At 37.9% G+C, this 25,301-nt stretch overlaps 5 protein-coding genes, 1 long non-coding RNA gene and 1 other non-coding gene across 8 annotated transcripts; 5 read left to right on the top strand and 2 right to left on the bottom strand.

Annotated features, from left to right (window-relative positions):
• Nucleotides 1-5,059: 5,059 nt before the first annotated feature.
• On the top strand, nucleotides 5,060-8,906 carry LOC121764674 (phosphomethylpyrimidine synthase, chloroplastic). Of its 2 annotated transcripts, XR_006042596.1 has the most exons (7): nucleotides 5,060-5,223; nucleotides 5,960-6,286; nucleotides 6,357-6,484; nucleotides 6,700-7,526; nucleotides 7,614-8,296; nucleotides 8,408-8,522; nucleotides 8,668-8,906. XR_006042596.1 is itself a non-coding variant. In XM_042160698.1 (6 exons), the coding sequence occupies exons 2-5, from the start codon at nucleotides 5,976-5,978 to the stop codon at nucleotides 8,292-8,294; spliced, it is 1,947 nt and encodes a 648-aa protein (XP_042016632.1). In that variant the 5' UTR covers nucleotides 5,060-5,223; nucleotides 5,960-5,975; the 3' UTR covers nucleotides 8,295-8,296; nucleotides 8,408-8,605. The 2 variants fall into 2 exon arrangements, 1 of the variants encoding a protein (XP_042016632.1); XM_042160698.1 differs by lacking the exon at nucleotides 8,668-8,906 and having other exon boundaries at nucleotides 8,408-8,605.
• A 122-nt stretch (nucleotides 8,907-9,028) lies between these two features.
• On the bottom strand, nucleotides 9,029-13,135 carry LOC121764672 (probable galactinol--sucrose galactosyltransferase 2). Its single transcript, XM_042160693.1, has 14 exons — nucleotides 12,658-13,135; nucleotides 11,991-12,259; nucleotides 11,796-11,886; nucleotides 11,663-11,711; nucleotides 11,492-11,583; nucleotides 11,298-11,405; nucleotides 11,111-11,230; nucleotides 10,620-11,030; nucleotides 10,399-10,540; nucleotides 10,250-10,317; nucleotides 10,041-10,175; nucleotides 9,754-9,968; nucleotides 9,568-9,656; nucleotides 9,029-9,487 (listed from the first exon to the last, which is right to left on the bottom strand). Exons 1-14 carry the CDS (start codon nucleotides 13,101-13,103, stop codon nucleotides 9,212-9,214), a joined length of 2,511 nt encoding a protein of 836 aa, XP_042016627.1. The 5' UTR covers nucleotides 13,104-13,135; the 3' UTR covers nucleotides 9,029-9,211.
• Nucleotides 9,368-9,678, top strand: LOC121764680. Its single transcript, XR_006042597.1, has 2 exons — nucleotides 9,368-9,509; nucleotides 9,643-9,678. It is a non-coding gene; the product is annotated as an uncharacterized LOC121764680 (long non-coding RNA).
• Nucleotides 13,136-18,511: 5,376 nt separating the features above from the next.
• On the top strand, nucleotides 18,512-19,720 carry LOC121764456 (pto-interacting protein 1-like). The gene is made up of 5 exons (XM_042160469.1): nucleotides 18,512-18,640; nucleotides 18,702-18,828; nucleotides 18,894-19,048; nucleotides 19,453-19,539; nucleotides 19,610-19,720. The coding sequence occupies exons 1-5, from the start codon at nucleotides 18,512-18,514 to the stop codon at nucleotides 19,718-19,720; spliced, it is 609 nt and encodes a 202-aa protein (XP_042016403.1).
• A 329-nt stretch (nucleotides 19,721-20,049) lies between these two features.
• On the bottom strand, nucleotides 20,050-21,573 carry LOC121764679 (50S ribosomal protein L18, chloroplastic-like). The gene is made up of 3 exons (XM_042160702.1): nucleotides 21,299-21,573; nucleotides 20,944-21,105; nucleotides 20,050-20,378 (listed from the first exon to the last, which is right to left on the bottom strand). Exons 1-3 carry the CDS (start codon nucleotides 21,482-21,484, stop codon nucleotides 20,229-20,231), a joined length of 498 nt encoding a protein of 165 aa, XP_042016636.1. The 5' UTR covers nucleotides 21,485-21,573; the 3' UTR covers nucleotides 20,050-20,228.
• Nucleotides 21,574-22,023: 450 nt separating this feature from the next.
• Nucleotides 22,024-23,724, top strand: LOC121764677 (G patch domain-containing protein 11). Its single transcript, XM_042160701.1, has 4 exons — nucleotides 22,024-22,159; nucleotides 22,436-22,978; nucleotides 23,154-23,219; nucleotides 23,342-23,724. Exons 1-4 carry the CDS (start codon nucleotides 22,070-22,072, stop codon nucleotides 23,399-23,401), a joined length of 759 nt encoding a protein of 252 aa, XP_042016635.1. The 5' UTR covers nucleotides 22,024-22,069; the 3' UTR covers nucleotides 23,402-23,724.
• Nucleotides 23,725-24,249: 525 nt separating this feature from the next.
• TRNAT-UGU lies at nucleotides 24,250-24,321 on the top strand. Its single transcript has one exon. It is a non-coding gene; the product is annotated as a tRNA-Thr (tRNA).
• Nucleotides 24,322-25,301: the final 980 nt, after the last annotated feature.

The raw sequence follows: 25,301 nt of genomic DNA, 5'->3' as shown, positions 1-25,301 counted from the left end.
GAAATATTTTTAAAGTCCAGGGACTATGAGCGAGATAAACCCATAGTCCAAGGACCATTTTTGAACTTCACTCTTAAAATAATTATATTTTTATTTTACATTTTTAACATAAGATGATTCACTATATATCTACGTTAATGTATTTTTTGTTTCTAAATTACTCCCCTTCTGTCTTCCATTAAGGGTTCATTTTATCATTTTCGCTTGCTCCATATTAAGAATTCTATTTTCTTTTACCATAAAATGATAAATAGGTTCCATATTCTACTAACTTATTTCTCTTATATTATATTATAAAACTAATATATATATATATATACATATATATAGAGGGTGCTGTTAGGTTGAGATTATTTAGCTAAATTGAGAAATGAGATGCAATCTCAGCCACTAATCCACAAGATTAACGAAATGTCAACAACTATCACATTATGTCAACACAGGGGTATAAGTGTCATTTCATTAATCAAATGGTGGAAAAAAATAAAATTAGATTTGAAATCATTTTCTAAAACCCTCTCTAACATATATCGCCACCATCAATCGTCTTCGCCGATCATCAATCAAGCCAGAGACGACGACGCCTCCAGATACTCCCCCTCTCTCTCGCGGTTTAACGTCGCCGCTGTTCATCGTGCTTCGCCGCTTCTGCTGCACGAAGCTCCGAACAGCCTTCGCTTCTCACGTCGTTGCTTCGCCGGAAGCTTAATTGTTGATTCGAGTATGGATTTGGAGGTATTAGGCTTTGTATTATCAATTGTGTTGGATGTGAACTGATTTTTAGTGAGAGAAATCGCTACCTATGTTTTCGCTGCTGTTGTTCGCGTTTGTCGCCGGAGCTCTGTGTAGAATCCAGAAAGTCGAGGAATCAGCTATTTTGAGGTTCAACTTCGCTTCGCTGTTTTTATCAAAATGCTTGAACATTGGGGAAAAATCTGAAAATACTGATTTCTGCTCATTTCAATGCTGAATTTTGCTTTTATCTCGCGATTTCAGCAGAGATCTCGCAGTTTTTTTATATTCGATTTCTGCTGTTTTTTTTTGTTGATTAGCGATGGTAGAATAGGAAGAGATGGAAATGAACAATCCTGCTGGAAAAAACGGAAGAGAACAAGCATCTTCTTCCAGTTAAGGATTTGTTTAAATTTTTAAGATTATTGACATTTCATACAATAGCTATTGACATAGTTATGATAATATACTTGTGTTTTCTATAAACGGCATATACTTGTCATTGAGATGATATTGTATACTGTTGACATAGTGTATGCTTGTTTGGATTGTTGTTGACATTATAAACTTTAACAATTGATATAATAGTAATAAGATAATTGTGCTTGCTTTAAACAGGATATACTTGTTATTGACATAGTGTATACTTATTAGAATCGTTGTTGACATAATCAAATTGACATTCAGCCTCTGGTGATAGGGAGGTGCTGGTTTTGGGGCTGGCGCCGTCTTCCGAGTACACATTTTTGGTGTATGCTTCTCCAGTTGGAAACTATTTCAAGGTTGTGTTTACGTTTTCAATTTTAATTCGATTGAATCAAGGGGATATTAAGGAGTTTGTGGATAAGGTTTAATTGTTGTGATTTGCCGAAAGAGACTGTGCCGATCAGCTTGTACGTTGAGGATGAGTTCCATCGCGCTGGCCGCGGTGGTTCTGGAGGTGTGAAAAGCGTCACGAATTATGCGCCGGTATGTAAGTGTTGCATCTTTCTGCCAACTGTTTGATGAAAGTTCTAAATGAAGTTGGCTACTGAAAGTTCATCAAAGTGTTTTTATTTTTTTATTTTTATGATTTTGATATCAATTAATTTCGTCCTGCTTGTAAAAACATGTTTCTTAGTATGAATTATCGGAATAATGTTTTTGATGCACGACTAAATTTAACAAATTTACAAAGTTCATTTGATATTTAATAGTAGTAAATAAATTATAGGTGAGGTCATGAACTGCTAGTAATCATGGAGAGCAAGAACTACCAAGCAAGCCACTATGTCACTCAGGGCGATGAGCAGACGTTGCTCCAGTGCCTGCATCAAGAGCTTTACAATCTCAAGTTTCTAATCGTGGATCGCGCACGCTTTGCCGGATAAGGAGAACGACAGTCGGATTCTTCTCACCACTAGGCTTCGGAGGTCTCTGATAAAATTTCTGAAAAATCTAGTTTACTTCATGAGATGCAGCCGCTCGGGCTGGAGCACAGCTGGCAGTTGCTCTGTTATCTTACCTTCGGTGATATGTTGAAAAATGATAATGATGATGTTACATTGCCCTACCCTCCTCACTTGAAGGAAATTGGAAGATCGATCGCCGAGAAATGTAAAGGTCTTCCTCTGTCACTGGTTGTGGTTGGTGGTCTTCTCATTCATGAGACAGAAAAGATACTACTGATGCTGCTGCAATGGGGAGGGTTCCTACTTGGAGATCTTGGCTATAGAGCTACCTTTACTTGCCCGCTAGACTTCAATGGTGTTTCCTTTACCTGGGTGCATTCCCGGAAGATTGTGAGATACGTGCCTCTAAACTCATCGAACTTTGGGTTGGTGAAGGCTTCTTCCTAAAACATGCACGACCCACACAAACCATGGACAACTATTGTGGTTTCTGACTTTTGAACTTAGTAGTATGTAATATATATGAAATGTCAATCAGTTCAACAACTTGTATTGAAATGTCAACAACGCAAAAACAATTCTTATAATTAAAAAAGAACAACTATTTTCTCTTAATTTTTTTATTTGAAACAAGTTCTGGTATCATGATCATGCAATACATGTCAATAACTTTCGTATCAAATGTCAACAACTTATATGAAAATATCAACAGCTTGTATATCAAATGTCAACAGCTTGTCAACAACTTGTATATAGCGTCAACAACTCAAAAACAATTCTTGTAATTAAAAAATAACAACTATTTTATCTTAATTTTTTTATTTGACCCAATTTCTGGCATCATGATCATACAACACATGTCAATAGCCTACATATCAAATGTCAATAACTTATAGCAAAATGTCAACAGCTTGTCAACAACTTGTATATAGTGTCAACAACTCAAAAACAATTCTTGTAATTAAAAAATAACAACTATTTTATCTTAATTTTTTTATTTGACACAAGTTCTGGCATTATGATCATACAACACATGTTAATAGCCTCCACCTCCAACACCGCCGGCACACTGTGCCTCAGATCCTTGGACGATTTTGTCACCTCCACGAGCTCGCGAGATCTGAAGCAGAAGAGTTCCGAATCGGAACCATTGTCACTGAGCTCCATTGTCAAGTCGCTGATCTCCATCCCAGATAATCGAACGGCAGCCATGGTGTCCGGCAGCTCTTCCCTCGTGGCATCCATTAGCTTCTCCAGTGATTCTGCAGCTCTCTTGAAGGCCTTCAATGGAGATAAACAGAGGATAGTATATCATGTCACCACATCCAATCAAAGAAACAAAATCATTGCATATCAATATCCAGAATACCAAATGTCAACAACTCGTATTAAAATGTCAATAACTAAAAAATAACACTTATAATTCACATATCAATATCGAGAATATCAATGTCGACAACTCGTATTAAAATGTCAACAACTAAAAAATAACACTTATAATTCGCATTTCAATATCGAGAATATCAAATGTCAAGAACTCGTATTAAAATGTCAACAACTAAAAAATAACACTTATAATTCACATATCAATACAGAGAATATCAAATGTCAACAACTCGTATTAAAATGTCAACAACTGAAAAATAACACTTATACTTCACATATCAATACCGAGAATATCAAATGTCAACAGCTCGTATTAAAATGTCAACAACTAAAAAATAACACTTATAATTCACATATCAATACCGAGAATATCAAATGTCAACAACTCGTATTAAAATGTCAACAACTAAAAAAACACTTATAATTCACATATCAATAGCGAGAATATCAAATGTCAACAGCTCGTATTAAAATGTCAACAACTAAAAACAACAATTGTAATTCACATATCAATAGCGAGAATATCAAATGTCAACAACTCGTATTAAAATATCAATAACTAAAAATAACACATCAAACGCATCTCTCAAATCCCCATCCCTTCCATCCGCTGCCGCGGTGTCTCCGTCACCGTCACCATCCACATCTGAAATCAATCGGCTGGAGATCGACGGAGTTCATGAATGAATCGGTAAAATCGGGGAATGCTAACCTGAAAATTGGAAGAGAAATATTGACGTCAGGCTCCGCGCTCACCACGAATCGCTCCATCTCGTCGCCGACATACACCGGCAGGTGCCCCTCCGGAACGCCGACGGAGGAGGAGCGCTTCCGCAGCGACTCCGATCTGAGCAGCCACTACTGCGACGAGTCGCCTACTTTGGATAATCTTCTCATGAGCTTCCTCGGTAGACGGTGGCGGAAACGCCTTCCATTGGCTAATTGGTTGAAGATTTGGTGCAGGCGTTGCTTTAATGGAGGAAATTTGGGAATAGAATTGGAGGAAAATTGGGAATGGAATTGGAGTGCTGGAAACCACGCGTGTTTCATTTGTTTCTAACTTAAATTACCATTATACCCTTTCATAATAAATTAATTTAAAAATATTTTTTTGTGTGGCAAAATCTGGACCACTCATTTAATAAAAATGAGTGACTGAGATTGCATCTCATTTCTCATTTATATATATATATATATATATATATATATATATATAAATGAGATTCATATTCTATTAACTCAACTTATTTTAATATTTTTATTATATTTCTTAAAACTAGTATCGAAATAATGGGGAATGAAGGGAATGCTATTTTTTTACTAAAGACAGTTCGAAGTGGGTATTGTTACACGTTAATCCATTAATCCTATTTATTTTGTACTAATAATGTTCGACAATCAAAATCCAAAATAACAAAACTTTAGGGACCAATTGTAAACAGAAAAAAAAAAGAGTTAAGGGGTCAAAATGCTATTAACATGTTATCCTTTTGTCGCTGTGTGGCAGATATTTCATTACAACCAAAAAAAAAGTTTCTAACTCAAACCAGAAAGCTTCCTACTTTTTTATTGTGACTAATCAGTCATCACTCTTCACCTCATCGATTCCATCTTATTTATAAATTGTAACATGCCCACAAAATTCTAATCAGCCTTTCATTTTTCTCTCTTTCGCTCACAAAATATCTCTTCAGATAAGATTTCATCAGTTGAGGTACAACCTTTTCTTTTTTATTTTATGATTTTGATCATCTTTTGCATGCTCACTGTTTGAGGAAATTCAGGTTGTGGCAGAGCCCATTTCTTCAATTTCATGAAAATTGAATTTTTCTGCAGATGTTTTAGTATGTTTGTGAGTAAATGTGTATGCTTTGATTGATGTTTTGAGTGTTTTTTGGTATTGCATGGTTCAAGTTCACAAATTTGATAATAGTTTATTCACATAATCTTTGTGTGATTGTGCTTGATTGAAATAGTTTTCTTGTGTAATTACTTTGCATATTCATGGAGACTTCAAATACTAATGGTTCCCAATTTTATTTGTTGAATTTGAGTTCCAGTTGCTTTACATAATTTTGTATAGAATGTTGTGATGACGATGATGACACTGTATTGTATGAATAGATTCAATCTATGGAATAAATCAGTTTTACTTTTTTCTAAAAGCATAAGAAGGTAAGAGCTTTTACTTTTACAAATTAGTGTTTTCTTGAAAACTTCTTTAGTTCATATATTAACCTCAAGATCACATTTTTGTTTACTTAATTTTAAGAAAAGTATCTAATTTTTCTAAAGTACCTTGTTTTGCTTGTATTTTTGTTTTTACATTTGACAAGATGATATTTTTCGTCTTCATTGATGCCTAATTATCTTCCAATTTAGTGTTTTTGTTCATGTATTTGTGATTTAATGTGTTGCTAAATTGAAATGTATTCATATCCTTTTCTTAGGATTGGTATACCAGAGATGGCATCGATGCAAACTAGCTTGGCATCAGCTGTATGCAACAACAGAAACGGCTCAACTTCTTCGAAGTTCCTCAGCAGCTCATTCCTGCACGGAACGAACACTATTGGACAGGTCGCAAGCATAAGAAGAAAGGAAGTCTCCCCTGCTTTCTTTTCAGGCCCCAAAGCTACACTAACTTTTGATCCCTCGACTACCAACCAAGAAAAGGTTAAGACGCGTAGTAGGCACACAGTTGATCCGAATGCCCCTGACTTCCTCCCACTTCCATCGTTCGAGGATTGCTTCCCTAAAAGCACCAAAGAATACACGTGCGTGGCTTTTCTATAACATAGTCCCTAATTTTGATACTCGTCATATGCTTAGATGTTGTTGTTTCAGGGAAGTCATCCACGAGCAGTCGGGGACTGTGCTGCACGTTCCATTTAGGCGCGTCCACCTTTCAGGCGATGAACCCCATTTCAACACCTATGACACCAGCGGTCCACAGAACATCAGCCCGCGAATTGGTATATTCTTATCCGCATTCTTTATTCGTTGTTGTTGTTACTCTTCTGATGTATTTTGTTGGTGAATGTTGAAGTTGTTAGTATTCTTCTCTACATTAAGATTTCATATTATAGGCTCTAAATTGACAGTAAAAATTTATTCCAAATTGTATGTTATAAATTCCAGACAATGATTAGTTCATATATATCTCATTTGGTTCATATGCATTCAACAGGGCTCCCGAAGGTGAGGAAGGAGTGGATAGACCGAAGAGAAAAGCTTGGGGCACCGCGGTATACACAGATGTACTATGCTAAGCAGGGAATCATAACTGAGGAGATGGTTTTCTGTGCTGCTCGTGAGAGGCTCGACCCAGAGTTTGTTCGATCCGAGGTTGCACGTGGCCGTGCAATCATCCCCTCAAACAAGAAGCACCTCGAGTTGGAGCCTATGATAGTGGGGCGGAACTTCTTGGTGAAGGTGAATGCAAACATCGGCAACTCTGCTGTCGTGAGCTCGATCGAGGAAGAAGTCCACAAGCTTCAGTGGGCGACAATGTGGGGCGCTGACACAATCATGGACCTCTCAACAGGGCGCCACATACACGAAACCCGTGAGTGGATCCTGCGCAACTCTGCTGTGCCCGTTGGTACTGTGCCTATCTACCAAGCGCTGGAGAAGGTGGACGGGATTGCTGAGAATCTCACTTGGGAAGTGTTTAGAGAGACATTGATTGAGCAGGCTGAGCAGGGTGTGGATTACTTCACCATCCATGCTGGCGTCCTGCTCCGATACATCCCACTGACAGCTAAGCGGATGACGGGCATTGTCTCTCGTGGCGGATCCATCCACGCCAAGTGGTGCCTGGCTTATCACAGGGAGAACTTTGCATATGAACACTGGGATGATATACTAGACATCTGTAACCAGTACGACATCGCCTTGTCAATTGGTGATGGATTGAGGCCCGGATCAATTTATGACGCCAATGATTCTGCTCAGTTTGCCGAGCTCTTGACTCAAGGCGAATTGACGCGTAGAGCTTGGGAGAAGGATGTGCAGGTAGCTATTTCTTCTAATATTTTTAGCATCTTAGAACTTTATATATCGAAGCAGTACCGTTTACCAAGTCGAGACCATTGCTTTTAGGTGATGAATGAAGGGCCGGGACACATTCCGATGCACAAGATCCCGGAGAATATGCAGAAGCAGTTGGAATGGTGTAATGAAGCACCATTCTACACTCTTGGCCCTTTGACAACTGATATCGCTCCTGGTTACGATCACATCACCTCAGCCATCGGAGCAGCCAACATCGGTGCTCTTGGCACCGCGCTCCTCTGCTACGTGACCCCAAAAGAGCATCTCGGATTGCCTAATCGCGACGATGTGAAAGCCGGAGTCATTGCTTACAAAATAGCTGCACACGCAGCTGATCTGGCGAAGCAGCACCCTCACGCTCAAGCCTGGGACGATGCGCTCAGCAAGGCGAGGTTCGAGTTCCGGTGGATGGATCAGTTTGCTCTATCGCTGGACCCGACCACTGCCTTGTCGTTCCATGACGAAACACTGCCTTCTGATGGTGCCAAAGTGGCACACTTCTGCTCAATGTGCGGGCCTAAGTTCTGCTCGATGAAGATCACCGAAGATGTCAGGAAATATGCAGAGGAGCACGGATATGGGGATGCAGAGGAGGCCGTCCTGCACGGTATGGAAGCCATGAGTGCCGAGTTCTTAGCTGCCAAGAAAACCGTGAGCGGAGAGCAACACGGTGAGGTTGGAGGTGAAATTTACTTGCCGGTGGAATATGTAAAATCTAAGACAGGTTAAAGGTAACAGATGTTGGATTTATAGTTCAAATTTGCTCTCTCTTGATAGACAACTAGTCTTTCGGGATGAGTTTTCTCATTTGGTCAGTAACAAAGTGTCATGTGTCTTACCAGGGACGAAGATTTACGTAATAAACGAGGCAGGATCTAGAGCCGGACTGTGGAGCTATGTTGCATTGTTTAGCTGAGTCAAGAATGATGTGGTTTGAGAAACCTCTTGATGCATTAGGTAAGTAAACAAGTAGCTTGTGCCATGAAGTGTGTTGAAGAACTGTAGAATAATAAAGAATGGTTCTTTCTTTTGATGTTAAATGTCTGTTTTAGTCCATTGAATGATGAGAAAATGCACCGGGGGTGTCTGCGTCGGCTCCCAGTCACGGCCTCAACGGCCATGGCTGGGACCTGATCAGGCTGAGAAAGTCCCTTTGAACCTGAACAGGATAATGCCTGCGTAGGGAGTGTGCCTTTTTTTGTGTGTTTGTGTGGTTACACAGATATGAAGATCGACTCCCGGGTTCGGACCACACGCTCTTCCACCAGGTTCTTGTGTTATGTCTCGTGTTTGAACGATCATCGATCGACCCAATTAAGTGATCTACTAAGTTTATATAAATACAAGGGTCACACAATTACTTATAGTAAGTGCGAGAAAATTGAATAATTATCTCTGACATCATTGATTCGAAGACGATTAACCCTACTTCAGATTCATCGACGATATGAACACAAGCACGCTTTTGCTTCTGTATCGTTCGTATTCAACATTATTATGTGTGGATCGTTAGTTCCTGATTTCTATGTGGAACAAGATTACATAATACAATTGCAAAATCAAACATCAAGGGCAATTCAAATATACACTCTTGCAACTTGCTATTGCAATACTTATTTTGCCAAAAAAAAAAAAAACTCAAAAAACTAATAGTAAATGTTGATGTTCTTGATTCTGCATTCACCTTCAAGTTTAACTATCAGCAATCCATTATCTGGATCATATTCGAACTCCACCTCATCCCCATCGACTGTGCAACGGGTTGGTTTCTCGCTGGAGTACGCCCCAAAACGGCCACACCCGCGTGCTTCTATCCTTATGGAGGGTTCGTCGTTGCTAAAACTCAAGCCCTCAGTTGCACCGCCGGAGTTGAACATATCAATCAATCCAATTGGGGCAAAATGGAGGGTGTCGTTCACAGCCTGTTCATATAAAAGTTACATAGTAAGCACCAAAGAAACTACATCTAATTTTTCTTGAAACAGTGAGCTTGTGTACTCACATGTATAGGTGAGATTGTGAATACTTCACATTCAAGAGTGGACAGTGTTACTTGCTGACGTCCTTCTCGTGGCAGTCGAGACAACGATCCTATTTCGTGATATCATGTTAACAAGCATCGTTTAAACAAGTAGATTGGCATTTTCACAAGGCTAAAGAGCAATGAGCAAGAAATTTGAAGGTTTACCGGTGTGGAAAGAATAGACGGCACAGTCCCCGTTCCATCTCTCGTCAGTAATTTCATCGAGAAACTCAAGATCCCGGGGACTTACACTGCCTGACAAGGATATAGGCTTAGGATCCTGTTGCTCTGCGTCCCTCAACGACCAACATCCGGCTCCTTGGCAGTTGAAGACGCCAACTACTCCGGTTAACTTATTCAAGTTCCAAATCTTCAATAAGCTGGAAATGTGTATGCAGTTGAATTAGCCTATGATTTCAATACAAATTCAAAAGAAATTTTAGTAATTTTACCTTTTTCCATCCATTAATGTGTCTACAAATAAGCAATCACGTGTGGGCCGCCCAGCGTATCTACCCCTCAGTATCGAGCCATCGGGCAATACCAACTTCTTGAGTAGTTTGAAGTCGTGGTTTCCCGGTTTATCACTGTAGCATTTCCCCTCTGTTAAGGCTCCGAGCATCACATATAACTCGTACAAAGTATTTATAACGATGCTCACCTCACATACACCGGACATCCACCCACCGCCCTTGCTGCACCATGGAATTCTGCTGTGTAGTGATGGCTCTGAAATGGGATTGGCGCATAAATCACAATGGACTAATCCTAATCCTAATCCAAATTCAAATTCAAATTCAAAACAGCTACCTGAAACATGTCCCAATCGGGCACCATGATCTCCCCGAGCAGAAGGCTGTTGAAAGCCACAGAAGCAATGTGCAACGTTTGAAATGTAGGTTCTCGTGGCATGAAATCCTCCGATGCTCGTACAGTAGCACTTCTCTTTGAGCTGCAGAACCACTGACAATCAGAAACAACCACAAAATGCGAAAACAGAGACTCACACGAGTCTAGCCGAGTTCCTGTACCTGTAAATGGAATCGGAGTTGAGGCTCATACAGCATATCAGGTTATTCTCTTGGAAATTTCTAGCAACAGACTCCTCGAGTGCCATTTGGTATTTTCTCGTGAGGGTCACTCGCCCATCATGGCCCGCCCCCATCGTCTCTATTAGATTCTGGATATCTACTTTTACACCATCGACACCACTGCTAGAAAGATAGCTATGGAGATCATTATAGAAATCATAGACTTTCTCAGGATCAATGAGGCCAACTCCATATTTCTCTAAGTAGTCCATTGCTATATCACGCGTGTTTCCAACATCGCCAGGAGACTGTATGGGGTACACGAGCTTCGGGTTGTACTTCTTCATTTTCTCAGAAGACGGAAGAAGCCCTCCCCAGTAACCTACCAACGCATGCCAAACATATACGTATCTGCACCATACATGCGTTGCAGTTAGATTTTGTTAACATTTGAGCTTAAAGACAAGGTGACTCGATACAAAAAAGCATACTTCAAGCCGTGATTCTCTTTGATGAACTTGACAAAGTCGTGCAGATCGTGGCATGACATATCTGCACCCGACTCCATGAACTTGGAACTTTCCTTGAGACCGGCTAATCTAATGGCGAATCTGTCACATTTAACCATAATTAGAAATTCACAAAACACGAGATTGCTCCAAAACAGTAATCACTTACTGTGTTCCTTCAGCACAAGGTTCTCCTTCCTTGTTGAGCTCGTCAAATGTATCTTGCCAACCATCGTCTATGATTATAAATTTAGGCGAGCAACCTCCTTCGAGCAAGCTGACCAGAAACGTATCTGTTACCTCTGTTTCCAATTGCAATAAATAGGCCAAGGAACCAAACATCCCGAGGTGATAACAATATACCTTTCAAGACCTTCTCTAATCCCACGCGGAGTAACGTCTCTATAGAAAGCATCCCAAGTACACCAACCAAACCAATCTAAATGTGTGGGTTTCTGTAAATCATATAATATCATGAAACTAATACTCACCAAGAATCATATGCGAAGGTGATTCGGGTGAACTTATTCATACCTTTTTGTGTTCGATACGAGTGAAGGTACCTTTATGACTCTCAAGAACCCTGCATTACATATTAAAATATGTTTCGAGAGATTCTCAAACGAACCTATCATAAACTAAAGGGTGTAAACTAAGGTCACTTTACCTTAAAGAATCGCGTATGAGCTCAAACGGGTTGCTCCCCGACTTTACAAAGATAGCCTCTGAAACATGAGTGGTCTGTACATGAGCATCTCCTGCAAGAAACCAAATTGACAGATTACAACGACGTATACTAAACAAACATACATCAGAGAAGAAGGCCGAATGCAGGTTGCTAACTAACTACTAACTAACTAACCACTTTCAACACAGAATTCGAGCTCATTAGCCGAGTTTCCTTGCAATGTTGCTCTGAATTGCCCTTCTAAAACAGGCAAAAACAACACATAGGAAGTGTTGTTATCAGTTGACTGCACCAAACTACTATCATCATCTTGAACTGCAGACTCTTCCCTCACTTCCAACAACAACATCTGTGTTTCCATTCGAATGTCACTAGCCGAACTCCCAAACCGAGGTATCATCCACCAAATCTTGTGCCTGAAGAGGCACATAAACCTACATTCTCTGCAAAACTCACCACCTATCAGAAAATACTCAAAAACCAATATCATACACCCAATTCCACATTTCTACTAAAATTAGTCTTTGGTAAATCTCTCTTCACAATAAGATGAATCTCATTTTCTATTAACGATACTTCTTTATCCACTTTTTCACTCTATTTCTTTTACTTTACTAATTTTACATTAAAACTAGTTAACACTACCAAGACTAGAGAGATTTATTGATAAAAGAACATCAAATTATGAAGCAAGAATAACATAAAATCCTCCTCAACATAGTACAATACTAACCTCAGGAAAATTATCACGATGCAAATAACTCAGCAAAACACATTCTTTCCCAGTTATATTAACCAAATTCAGATACAAGAAACCTTTTTTCTTCCCAAAAAAACTTACCGAAGAACACCAAGACTAAAAACATGTCTTGAGCTAGGTTCACTCGAGCTAGCACCAATAAAAGCAGCAGAAGAAGAAGGCAGCCCATCAATCACAGGATAAACGGCGACGTTTTGAGGGACACCCTCCAGCACCACCTTCCCATTCACCAATAGGGAACCGTCTTCAACGCAAATCGGCGCCGCTGCCACCGTCATTGCAGCCTCCGCCTTTTTCAACGCAACCCCAGCAAAAGTCTTGCAACGAGAGCTGCTTCTGTCTGAAATTCTAGTATGGTATGATGAAAAGATCGAGTCTTTGCGAGAATTGCGTGTGATATAATGAGCAGAATTGGGTTTGATGCGAGGATAATGTGAGGGTTTTGTCGGCAAACTCTTGAGGAGAATTCTTGAAGTTCTGCTGCTATATATAGCGGCAGTGGCGCTGAATGCTGTGGAAATTGACATCGGTGTGAGATGTTACTGTTTTAGAGAGAGAATGGCGGTGGGGACTGTGTTGAACAACTCATTGAATGTGAAACTTAAACTGAAGCGGTTAAATTTCTTTTTATGCAAAGTGACAAATAAATTGGTGGTTATATTCTTTTTGAGGAAAGTTTTGAGGTTAAAGAACTTTTAGAAATAAAAATGTCATATGCTTGTTAATTAAGATTTTACTATGTAGTATTAGTATTTGATATGAATTTTGGATGAACTTGTTAAATTACAAATATTAACATGAAAGTTTTTCTTATATTATCAATTTTGTATTAAAATTTGTGTTATTTAGTACTCCTTATTTAGTTGATGTTAGAGATGTACTAGTGAGTAATCATATGAATATATAACTAGTAATAACTTAAAATGGGATGGTCCAAAATCTAATCTTGGGTAATACTTTCTGATTAACGTAAAACTTAGTTAATGCAAAGTGTAAAATGCATAAGTTTGTTTTTATATAACTTTGATTTGATGCATTTAGGAATGAGCCGTTTGCCACGAGTTAGGATAATAAATAGTATATAAATAAATCAAATAGAAATTATATGAATGATGTGGATGATTCTGGTCATGTAGATAATATTTGCATTAACTATTCAAGAGTGGACTATATTCATTTATTAAATTTTAAATCAGTGGTAAGATCAAGAAATCCGAGGTGGCAGTGACTAGGATATAGGATTTGATCTTTGAATGTCCACACATATTTATCATAGCTCCCCAATTTCAAACATATTTATTCCACATGTCTTTAATAAATCTTAAAGGCCAAAATTTCAAAACTCAAACTTTAATAAGTCGTCTCTTAAAAGTCTCTTAAAATAGACTATATTTGTTATTTTGGGATGCCAATTAAAAATAAACCAACTCTATATAAAGAAACATTTTTCTGTGCATTGAGGTGTGACTCATTCTGCACTAACAATACTTAAATCATTTTTTCATTCTGTCTATCTCTTACTTAACTGTGCATTAAAAACCGCGTTGTTTATTATCTATTTTTTAGAAACAAAAAGAGTAAAGTAAATAAATATATAAAATATAATATACTTATATTTTAAATTATTTTTGATCCTATTGTTTTAAGATAGATGTGTTTTAACATAACTGAATTATCTTCAATAACTTATTATTAATTTTCAATCATGTTCAGACTTCAGTACTACTTAAAAAATAAAAGTTAAATTTATGATCAATTATTTATATTTATATTTTCTCTGTCCCTTGTCTGCAAAAAAAAAAAGTCTTGTCATTTTAGTAAATATTTCCTCTGTATTTTAAAAATAACAACTCTTTCTATTTTAGTCCGTTCCTTAAAAATAACAACTTTCAAACTTTCTATTTTAGAAAATCTTTACACCCCAATACATCAATTTATTTACCACTTATATCACTAATAAAGTGGACCCCATAATCCACTAACATTAATTTTTCTCAACCTCTCTCTTGCTTTACCACTTTTTTCTCTCCATCTATCTTATTTTACCAATTTTTCTCTCACTATCTCTTACTTTACCAAATTGTGCATTAAAACTCATGTCGTTTCAAATGTTTCTATTTTTAAAAAACGGAGGGAATATGTGATTTAAAATTTATTTTATTTTATTTTTTAAATCACCACATTCCACTTAAATATTATTCTCTATTTTTTATATCCATATTTTTAAAAATTCACATCGAATCAAAGGACTTTAAATTACGGTAGCAGAGAGTATTTAGTACATATATGGGAATTTTTTTCTCAAACACATAGTATTTGAAACTATAATAAAATATGTCAAAAGCCAAGTAAAATGAGAGTGAGTTAAAATTATATACTCCCTCCGTCCCAAGGAAGATGACCCCTTCCTTGGACGACACGAGATTTTATGCAACTTTATTTTGTGTGTTGAGTGGAGAGAGTAAAGTAAGAGAGATGAAATAAAGTAGAGATAAAGATGTTTCAATTTTAGGTAATGAGTCATCTTGGTTGTGACAAACTAAAAAGGAAAGTGAGTCATCTTCAATGGGACGGAGGGAGTACTACTATCTAGAATCAACTGGGTGACTTATATTGTTCATTCGTTCGTGGTTGTCCAATAATCTTGTTTAGAGCATCTCCAATGGCGGCGAGCGAGCCGGCTAGCCGATTTCCGGCGCTTGCCGGTCCGCTCGCCGAACCATTGGAGCCGGCGAGCTCTGGCCGATTCGCGAGCGCTCGCCGATGCGCTCGCCGCCATTGCAAGCTCAGGACCGGCGAGCAATCGGCGAGCGAATTTAATGTTTTTTTATAAAATTTTCGAAACACTATATATACGCGATTTGCACGTCATCTTCATTCGCACCACTTGTTTTAACGAGTACTCTCTCTATCTTAATTTCTGTAAAATAATCAACAACGGGAAATTAGCAACGTTGGTGGTGGTAGTGGTGGTAGTGGTGGGGATGATGAGGAGTACGATCGTTGAATGAACGAAGCGTTAGAGGCCTATACGAACCGTGAGATTGATCGACTGCTGCAGAGGGCCTTGCAGCCGGCGGTACCTCGACCTCGACCACGACCAGTTGTCTACCGCCGAACAGTGATTGAACGTGATCACGTAGCTGCACATCAGCGCCTATACGCAGACTACTTCGCACAGGAGCCGCAGTTCAACGACAACCATTTCAGGCGCCGTTTTAGGATGATCAGAGCCCTGTTTATGCGTATTGTTAACGCCTTGGAGCAGCGATATCTGTATTTCCGCTTCATGCACGATGCGGCTGGCATACCCGGCCACACACCTATTCAAAAGTGCACTGCTGCAATCAGGTAGTTGGCCTACAGAGGCGCGGGAGACATGTGGGACGAGTACCTCCACATCGGTGAGTCGACTGCCCTTGAATGTATAAGTATTTCTGTCAGGGCGTGATTGAAATTTTCCGTGATCAGTACCTTCGAAGCCCTACTCGCGAAGACTGCCAGTATCTGATGCAGATGCATGGGGAGAAGCATGGGTTTCCGGGTATGTTAGGCAGCATAGATTGTATGCATTGGGAGTGGAAGAACTGTCCCGCTGCCTGGAAGGGGTTCTACACCACCGGCTACAAGAGAAAGAATCCCACGATGATCCTGGAGGTCGTTGCTGACTACCGGCTATGGATTTGGCATGCGTATTTTGGGATAGCCGGGTCGAACAACGACCTCAACGTCCTCAACTCGTCGCCCCTTTTCAACGAGCAGTGCCAGGGGGTCGGTCCGGCCATCAGTTTTGTCGCCAACGGAACCCAGCATGATATGTGCTACTACTTGGCGGATGGGATATACCCTAGGTGGCATGTCTTTGTGAAAACGATCAGATGCGCATCGGATGAGAGGAAGGCCTACTTTGCGGAACGCCTGGAGTCGGCGCGCAAGGACGTGGAGCGCGCATTTGGTGTGCTCCAGTCTCGATGGGCGGCAATTATGGGTCCAACGCGTTTGTGGCATATCGACTGCATTGCTGATATAATGTACGCCTGTATTATCATGCACAACATGATTGTCGAAGATGAAGGTGTACGACTGACTAGTTGGGCCAACGACGATAATGAAGCCGATCCAAGCCACGGCATAGCCGCCCCCAACGTACGAAATGGGGTCCCGCACGATGAAGCCGGCCTCCGCCAAGCACATGCCGACATGCGCCAAACGGATGCTCATATTCGACTCCAAAAGGATTCAATTGAAGAGTTGTGGGCGCGGATGATTGCACGACGTTAGTTTTTTTTTAATTATGTAATTTTTTTAAGACTAAAGTCTATTTTTGGTCCCCTACATTTAGTGTAAAAAACTTTTTGGTCCTTTACATTAAGTCTGTGACCTTTTGGTCCCAAACAATATGTTTTGGTCTAAACTTAACTTTTTCCGTTAAAATTAACGGTCAAATGTATTTAACCAAATTAATGACTTAATTATAATATAATTAACTTAACTAACTTATTTAATTTAATATTAAAATTTATAAAATATTTTTTTACTTAAAATAATAATTGATTATTATTAAACGAAAATTTACTTAAATAAAAAATTGACTTAATTATAATCTAATTAACTTAATCAATTATTATCCTAAATTAAAATATAAAAACTACCTCTTACTTAATGAAAAAAACATTTACGAGACTTCACCCAAAAATAACATGGAATATTGATTGATATTTGGGGGTGGATCGAAAAAAAGTATGGTCGCGTAAATGTTAATTTTATACCGAAAATATCATAAAATATTATTTACATTTTGAGGATGGGTCGAAAAGAAGTATGGTCCCGTAAATGCTAATTTTATTTTATATAAAGTTCCGTAAATGTTAGTATTTTCATAAAATAAGAGATAGTTTTTATATTTTAATATAGAATAATAATTAATTAAGTTAATGTGGTTACTTAGAAATAAATAAGTCAATTTTTATTTTAAATAATTTTTTAATTTTAATTCATTTTTATTTTTTAAGTAAAAAATATTTTAATATTAAATTAATTAGGTTGATTAGATTATAATTAAGTCATTAATTTGGTCAAACATGTTTGACAGTTAATTTTAACGGAAAAAGTTAAGTTTAGACCAAAACATATTGTTTGGGACCAAAAGGTCACAGACTTAATGTAAAGGACCAAAAAGTTTTTTAGACTAAATGTAGGGGACCAAAAATGGACTTTAGTCTTTTTTTAAATGTACTTTTTTTAAAATTTAAATAAAATAATTAGATTTTCCCGTATCTGTGTCGTAAATTTAATTCCGTATTTTGTGTGATTGTCAATTATTTGTTTTATATAATTAGGGGTGATTTGGCTAGGCTATTGCTGGGCTATTTACTTATTCTGAAGCGAATTTTTAGTGCTGATGATATGGCAGGAGGAGTTTGTGGCTGGGCTATTGCTGGGCGAAAACCACTGGAGATGCCCTTATGTGCTTTTTAAAATGAGCACGGTCTTTATGCCTTGTATCTAGAATTTTCTACAACTACGCATATTTGAGGGAGGAGCGCACTGTTTTCTAACAAGTAACAACTATTTTAAAATTTATAATGGTGGTATGATTTTATAGATTGAAGTCGTATTATCTCAAAGCTGAAAAAATTAATAAATTAATTTTTGTAGATAGTTTTTTAATTAGTTCATCCACTGAAAATGGAGGAAACGGGCCTTATTATGCCCACAATCCCGGCTTCAATCCGAGAATAAAAAGAGAAACAATTTTTTAGCAAAGTTTCTATTGAACCCAAATTAATATTCTTTAAATATAACAATCTAATAAAATCTAATAAGTTAGAAGCAAATTACAATTTTGTGAAACAAAAGGTCTTTTAGGTATGTAAGCACACACACATATATAGCAACTAGTATGCTGTTAAATGCAGTTTCCAAAGAAGAGATAATGTCCATGACTGCTAACTTTAGCATGCCGTGTGGAACATATGTATTCCGCGGAACCCTTAAAACTGGACCGCCTGTAGCGATCAAAAGGCTCGGCACGAATCTGCCACACCAAGAATTTCTAACAAAGGTTTGGAAAAAAATTGTTTGTGTTGATGTGGCTGCAAAAGTCTATAACATGGATTTTGTAGGTTTCAACAATATTTGGTCTAAAGCATGAAAATGTGGTTAAGTTACTTCATTATTGTGCGGACAATGATCAGCATTTCCTGGTGTATGAGTTTGCACAGCAAGGGTCCTTATACAACATTCTTTATGGTTGGTTCATCATACTCCGTATTTCTTAGAAATGTTCATTCTTTGATATTTTTGTTATGCAACAGGAGGAAGAGGCATTGAGCCTGAGCCGCGTCCGGCTCTGTCATGGGCCCAGCGTATCAGAATTGGTGTTGGGGCTGCAAGGGGCTTACGCTACTTGCATGAGAAGAACTTGATGCATTATATGATAGCATCCGACAATGTTTCAGTTTTTGATGATGTTTCAAGTTTAACTAACTGATACTCATCTACTTACTCAAACCTATTCTGTGGTCTCATATGAGGGCAGTGATCATAGTGCCCCCACAGAGTACATATAGTTGTGAGTCGTTCTTAGTTGTTAAAATTTGTACTAATTGCTCTCTTGCTTGTTAATTAGCGTTTCTTTGAGCTAGGCGCCCTTTAGTTGGAAGAAAGAAAATCAGTATTTACAGCTTTGGTGTGCTTCTCCTTGAACTTTTGACCGGTGGCCCACCATTTGATCCCACGCAAAGGATCCAACGGGCGGAGCAAATTGATACTTTGGTATGTGTTATGTACTCTTAACAGGCTAGTTTTTGGGATACATTTGTTTATTTGGCCACATTTTTTCTTTACATGTGACTTTATGTTCTTGATCACCAGGTAAATCGACTGCTCCGTACAGTATCTGTGCACGAGATTGTCGACGCTAAACTTAAAGCAGACTACCCTCCCAGGGCAGCTGAAAGGGTAAGTAAAAATAAGTCGTTCCAGTGATGATTTGAGTTCATGATTATGATCCATGATTTTGTTTGACCAGATGGCGGAAATTGCTTGTTCATGTCTTCAATTTCCATCCAATCTTAGTCCAGAAATGAGTGAAGTTCTCAACTCTCTCGAAGAGCTGTTACCACTAGACTCACAGAGTTGAAGTTATAACTGAGATTGTATGTTGGTATGGTTGTGGTGCAGATATCACTCACAAGTTTCCAAGGATATTATTACAGAGGATGCTTTCTTGCATTTCGAATTTTCTTAACGAATTTTGTACACTATCTTTACTTTGATACATGTCTTTCATTGTGTTTTATTAGTCCAAACTGCAAAAGTTCTGTATACTTTACCTTGATTGTTAAGTGTCATTCATGAATGATTTTAATTATATTTGACATAATGCACTGATTCCCAAAGGTGAAAGAAGACATAAAACTACATGTAATATATAACATTTCTTGATGTTAAAGGAAGCTAAAACCAAAATAAGGAAAGCCGCATGATTTCTTCATGTATTGTCACAAGAAATTACATATGAACATGAAGACAAGGTTTTGGCAGGATATATTCATGAATATTTGACAAGCATTGATTCCCACAACAACATAGTGAAAGAAAGGGATGATAAATTAGCTTGAAGAATAACCTAACTCACTGTTTCAGCTTCAAAACTGCAGACCATGCTCCCTTGCAGCATCCGCTAAAGCCTCGATCCGGCCATGGTAGGGGTAACCACCTCGATCGAATGCCACCTTCTCGATCCCTTTCTCGAGACAAGCTTTAGCTATGGCTTCACCCACTCTCTTGGCAACATCCTGTCACAAGAAACCTAACATCAATAACACTAGTAAAAGTTATAAGGGGCAATAACGAATCAAAGAGAATGATAAAACCTCACTTTTCTACATCCAATTTCAAAAGAAGAAATCTTAAAGGCCTCCCTTTTAATGATATGTCAACTTCCAAAAAAAACCAAATCACTTTTCTCTTTAACTTAGTATAAAGCATCACTATTTCATATAATCATTCAGTAAGAAATCCATCTCTATACTACTTCAAGGGTGTTTTAGCGGAGTTTATAAGCTTGTTAAAAGATAATGGCTTGTTATTTCCAATATAAGCTACATTATCCACCAAACACTTCGACAACGCTTAAGCTTTTAAGCCATTACAACTTATATGCTCTTGAATCGTTTTATAAACTATTAGAGCATATAAGCTCTCTAACTAAGCTTAGCCCAACATGATGGTAACGACTACATTCACTAGCATTACAAAGAACATTATGTGTATATTGAATAAAAGACAAATAATTTACTAATTTATCAGCAAAAAAAAACGCAAGAGTATAGTATTAAGTATTTCTATGATTGAGCTCACAATAGTTGGGCCGGAGGAGTAATCGAACTCCTCTGAGATGGGTTTCTGCATTGTTGAGGCTGAGGCAAGAGTGTGCATCTTTGTATCGTCAATTACTTGAGCATAGATGTGTTTGTTGGAGCGAAAAACACACAATCTCGGCCTCTCCGGCGTCCCTTCCACCTGAGAATGCACAAAATTAGGTCTTGCATAATAAATATAACCAATTTAGGGCTGTTTAATCAAATGAAATCCATTATTGCTGCTCGAAGGTCACCCAATTGGTTGGAATTGTTTTTAATTTATTACGATTAAGAACCCTATCAATTTTCTGCAGTCGATAATCCTGTCTGCGTTTACATACACACGAAATTACCTTCTTGCGAATGCGAATGTGACGAGCAGTTCGGTCCTCCCTCCGTGTGGTGGCGGCTGCTTCGAGGGTGAGGCGGCGGAGGGGAACTATTTGAACGGAATTGCGGCCAACTCCATTGGAGAGCTGGGAGTGATGGGTAGTTGTTTGAAGAAAGGAAAGCGTAATGGAAGTGGAATTGCACCACATTTCTGTGTCTCGCTTTCTCCCTGTTTGTAGGGTGTTGGGATAAGGAAGGATTTTGGATAAGGGGAGACAAGAATTGTGCTTTTATATACGTTTTGGCCATTTACCTAAAATAGAGTTTCATCCCACAACTTCACAAATCGACCAGAAATTACAATGTTTAATATTGTTCGAAATTGTACCACGAGCTTTGATTTTGATTAAATGCTTCATTTTCTGAAATTGATTAAAAAATTAAAATTTAACATTTTCGAAATTATGTCACGAAAGACTTCACTCAGGTGTCGAGTCAAAAATCTCATAATCGGATAAAAAATTGTACTAGTGTAGTTAAACTGATACCCCCATGCGCCAGAGACTGAGAGAGAAGGTGACGGTATGATCGTTTCGCAGCGGCGATTGAATGAGTTCAGTTATCGCTTTTCAATATTTAATGGATTGGGCTTTTCTGTATTAATATTCGGCCCAATTTGATAAAATTAAAATTGATTTCACATTTAAATAATCGGCCTAATAAATAATTACTTGCATTAATCAAAAGGTGTTTCGATACTGTTCTCCAAATTCAAATTTTGCTGCAGGAAATTGATGGCTGGAGGTGACGAAGAAGATGATGATTATATGGGAGACCTCTCCCAATTCATTCCACCAGAGGTTTCTCAATCTTTCTCAAAAAAGGTATTTTATTCTGTATAAATCAAGGTCACATTCTAATTTGGTTGAATTTCTTTGTCCTTCACTTCACAAATCCCTAATTCCAGAACTTCGCTAGAACTGGAACACTTTGCCAATTAGTTGCGCTTACTTTCATGTTTCCATTTCCAGAAGTTCTTCATTTACATGGCTCTCCTTGTACTAGTTTAGAGTTCCAGATTATGGCGGTGCATTTGAATTTGGGGAATTGAGTTATTAGCTCGTGTTTAATTTAGAGGATAAATTCGTGTACTTTTACAGGATCCTAGCTGTAATAATGTTGCAGTGTCAAAGTCTTCTTCAAGCAAGAAATCGAAATATCACAACTGGCAGGAGCAGAGGGAGCTCGACCGGAAAAGGAAGCAAATCGAAGAGGATAAACTGACAGTAGAAAATGCAGGCTCTGCAATACCACAGTCTAATATTGGTTTCAAGCTGCTGAAACAAATGGGCTACAGTCCTGGCTCTGCACTGGGCAAGGAAGGTTCAGGGAGGGCTGAGCCGGTTTCTCTGGAGATCAGAAGGGGTCGGGCTGGAATTGGCACGGAAGATCCAGAGGTAGCAAAGATGAGGAGAGAGAAAGCGAAATATGAGATGGATAAGAGGAAAGAGAGTGAGTTGATGGAGATTTTCGGAAGTCACCAGAAGGAGCGGTGGAAGGGAAAGAGAGTCGTGATGAACTTCCGAAAGGCTGATGCTGCTCTGGCGCAGCTCGAGAATAGGGAGGTTAAGGTGGAGAAGAAGGAAGAAGAAGATGCGGAAAAGGAAGGCGAAGAAGAGGAGGAAGAAGAAATTACAGAAGAGGTACAAATACAATTTTGTGTGTGGCTTGATTAATATTGTGACTGTTTTTATTTGCTTATAGTTCTAAAGTTGAAATGGTTCACAAAAATCGTGCAATATTGCTATCTGCATTCCAAGTGACTGCTGTTGATATTGGATTATCTTGTTGGTTAATCGTATCGTTCCGTTGATACAGGATTTGCTAAACATATTGTTGAAGCTACGAGACGAGTTCAAATACTGTCTCTTCTGTGGATGCCAGGTAAAAAGATTGCAGTAGCAGTGATTGATTGCCATATCTGTAAATAAAATTTGCTTTACATTGAATTAGAATGCTGAATTTTAGTTGTTGCTTCTTACTTGATCATCTTAAAACATTTTCAGTACGAGTCCATGGAGGCCCTCGAATCAAACTGCACCGGGATTAATGAAGACGACCACTAGATTTTAATGGAGACGACCCAGCAGTTCAGAGCTGGTATATACACCGAATTCGTATAATCTTATGGCCCATGTAATGGACTGGACAACTTTCATGAATTGTTTGTTGGTGCAACGGGCTCTCCTGGTCGAATTCATGCCAGTTGAACACGGGAAAGCTAGACAGGATGAGGTATCCGAAATATGTACTGTATTACTCTAGAAGATCCATGAATTCGATCATCATGTGAGATCAGTTCTGAAATTACTAGATATATTGATCTCTATGACTATTGTATCAAAAAGTTTCCTGTTTGTATAATAAAAAAATTTCAGCTTTTTTACCATATTTAGTTGCAAAAATGCTTGATATATCATCCATTCCTTGTCACTTGTCACTATTGCTAAAAGTTTAGAACAATAGAAACTGTCAAACATATATTTAAGAGCCGTGTTTAGATCTTGTTGGGAATTAAGTCCATGTTTTGCTAATAAAACTTTGTGCTATGTTAGTAGCTCTTGTGTATTGGGGAGTATAATGTTTTGAGAGTAGTGTGATTAGAGTCTTAGAAGAGTTAAAAATGAGAAGTTTTAGGCATGGATGAGACTGAAAAAGTTGAATGTAGGCTAGCTGAAGCTGAGTTTGGTTCGGGTTCGGCTCTTGGAATGGTGTTTTTTGGTTCGATTAACCAACCAATTCTGTTATGTTAGTTAGTGTAATGGAGTAGTAAGCTTCTATTACCAATTGGACTTTTCCTGTGGGCTCTTAATTTCATGAAATTGGGCCGACCAACAAAAGAAGAATCTAATGAAAATTTTAGGATAATTAAAGAAGAATTAAGTTTTATATTCTTGATTAGCCTACCAAGAGTGCCCCTATAGCTCAGTGGTAGAGCGTCAGTCTTGTAAACTGAAGGTCTGTAGTTCGATCCTGCATGGGGGCAATTTATTTTGTTTTATTTATTTCATGCTCTTTTTTTCTGTATTTTCAAACACTTCGTGGGTGTTCGGTTTACAAGATTGTATCCGGGATTAAATTTGTAGTGTGTTTGGTTCATGAGATTCAATCTCACAACTCAAGTCTAAATTATATCTTGGTATTATTTTATCTTGGAAACCGAACATCTTCTTAAAATGTCCACAATTATTCACGTAGCTATTTAATTTTGCTTATATTCATTTTTTTGGTCATTTTGCTTATAATCATGAAATTGAAAAAGGTGCTAATTATCATTAAAATTAACTGGGCTTAGTGATCATTGAGCCTATTAATATATAAGTACCAATATCATTTATGGGACTCCTTGAGTTGGGTTTATTGGGTTAGGTTTTTATTCCACAAAAAAAAGGCTCAAGGCCGATCATAATGCATCTTATATTCTTATTGAGCTTTGGAGTGAGTATTTTAACTTAAAATATTTTATTGTATGGTGCAATTTTTAAAAAAGTTTCATAAGTAAAAAAGTTTGCTTCCAATTGGTTCACATTTCTGAAAAAATCACACTTTAACTTTCGATCGAAATTGACAAAAAAGATGTAGTGAAGTCCTATAATTTGTTATCAAGCCACAAAAGTAGCCAATAACATATTACTGATAAAAAAAATTGTACCAAATACATAAATAGTATTGTACCAAAAAAAAGTACAGTACATAAATAGTAGCCACTCTTTTTTTTTTAGGCTTACACGAACATTTCATGTAATAGTGTTATTTACATTGCTACGTGTATTCACAAATTCGTGTAAATCATATAAATGTGTAAAATGTAGATAATAGTCCAAGAGAAGAGATGAATATTACCTTGACATTTTTATATATGGATAAATGTTTTGCTATATGAAAAATGATTGAATTGGATATTGTCTCTATCCAGAAAATCTCTTCTTTTTGATAGCTTTATGTAGTTGTACCATGAAATAAAGT

Source organism: Salvia splendens, chromosome 14 (assembly GCF_004379255.2).
Source record: "Salvia splendens isolate huo1 chromosome 14, SspV2, whole genome shotgun sequence".
NCBI lineage: Eukaryota > Viridiplantae > Streptophyta > Magnoliopsida > Lamiales > Lamiaceae > Salvia > Salvia splendens.
The sequence above is the reverse complement of the archived record's forward strand: the minus strand, read 5'-3'. Positions and strand labels throughout refer to the sequence as shown.

Bases quoted from the DNA above. Each gene is read 5' to 3' on its own strand.
- LOC121764674 (XM_042160698.1), top strand. From the start codon at position 5,976: ATGGCATCGATGCAAACTAGCTTGGCATCAGCTGTATGCAACAACAGA. The intron at 6,287-6,356 runs GTGCGTGGCTTT...TTGTTGTTTCAG, and splicing joins AAAAGCACCAAAGAATACAC to GGAAGTCATCCACGAGCAGT. The intron at 6,485-6,699 runs GTATATTCTTAT...TGCATTCAACAG, and splicing joins GAACATCAGCCCGCGAATTG to GGCTCCCGAAGGTGAGGAAG.
- LOC121764672 (XM_042160693.1), bottom strand. From the start codon at position 13,103: ATGTCAATTTCCACAGCATTCAGCGCCACTGCCGCTATATATAGCAGC. The intron at 11,031-11,110 runs GTATGCTTTTTT...TGTATGGTGCAG, and splicing joins AAAGAGAATCACGGCTTGAA to ATACGTATATGTTTGGCATG. The intron at 9,657-9,753 runs GTAAACCTTCAA...ATCACGAAATAG, and splicing joins CGTCTATTCTTTCCACACCG to GATCGTTGTCTCGACTGCCA.
- LOC121764456 (XM_042160469.1), top strand. From the start codon at position 18,512: ATGTCCATGACTGCTAACTTTAGCATGCCGTGTGGAACATATGTATTC. The intron at 18,829-18,893 runs GTTGGTTCATCA...GTTATGCAACAG, and splicing joins CTTATACAACATTCTTTATG to GAGGAAGAGGCATTGAGCCT. The intron at 19,049-19,452 runs GTTTCAAGTTTA...CTTGATCACCAG, and splicing joins ATGTTTCAGTTTTTGATGAT to GTAAATCGACTGCTCCGTAC.
- LOC121764679 (XM_042160702.1), bottom strand. From the start codon at position 21,484: ATGTGGTGCAATTCCACTTCCATTACGCTTTCCTTTCTTCAAACAACT. The intron at 21,106-21,298 runs GTAATTTCGTGT...GTGCATTCTCAG, and splicing joins ACATTCGCATTCGCAAGAAG to GTGGAAGGGACGCCGGAGAG. The intron at 20,379-20,943 runs GTGAGCTCAATC...TTCTTGTGACAG, and splicing joins ACTCCTCCGGCCCAACTATT to GATGTTGCCAAGAGAGTGGG.
- LOC121764677 (XM_042160701.1), top strand. From the start codon at position 22,070: ATGGCTGGAGGTGACGAAGAAGATGATGATTATATGGGAGACCTCTCC. The intron at 22,160-22,435 runs GTATTTTATTCT...GTACTTTTACAG, and splicing joins CTCAATCTTTCTCAAAAAAG to GATCCTAGCTGTAATAATGT. The intron at 22,979-23,153 runs GTACAAATACAA...CCGTTGATACAG, and splicing joins AAGAAGAAATTACAGAAGAG to GATTTGCTAAACATATTGTT.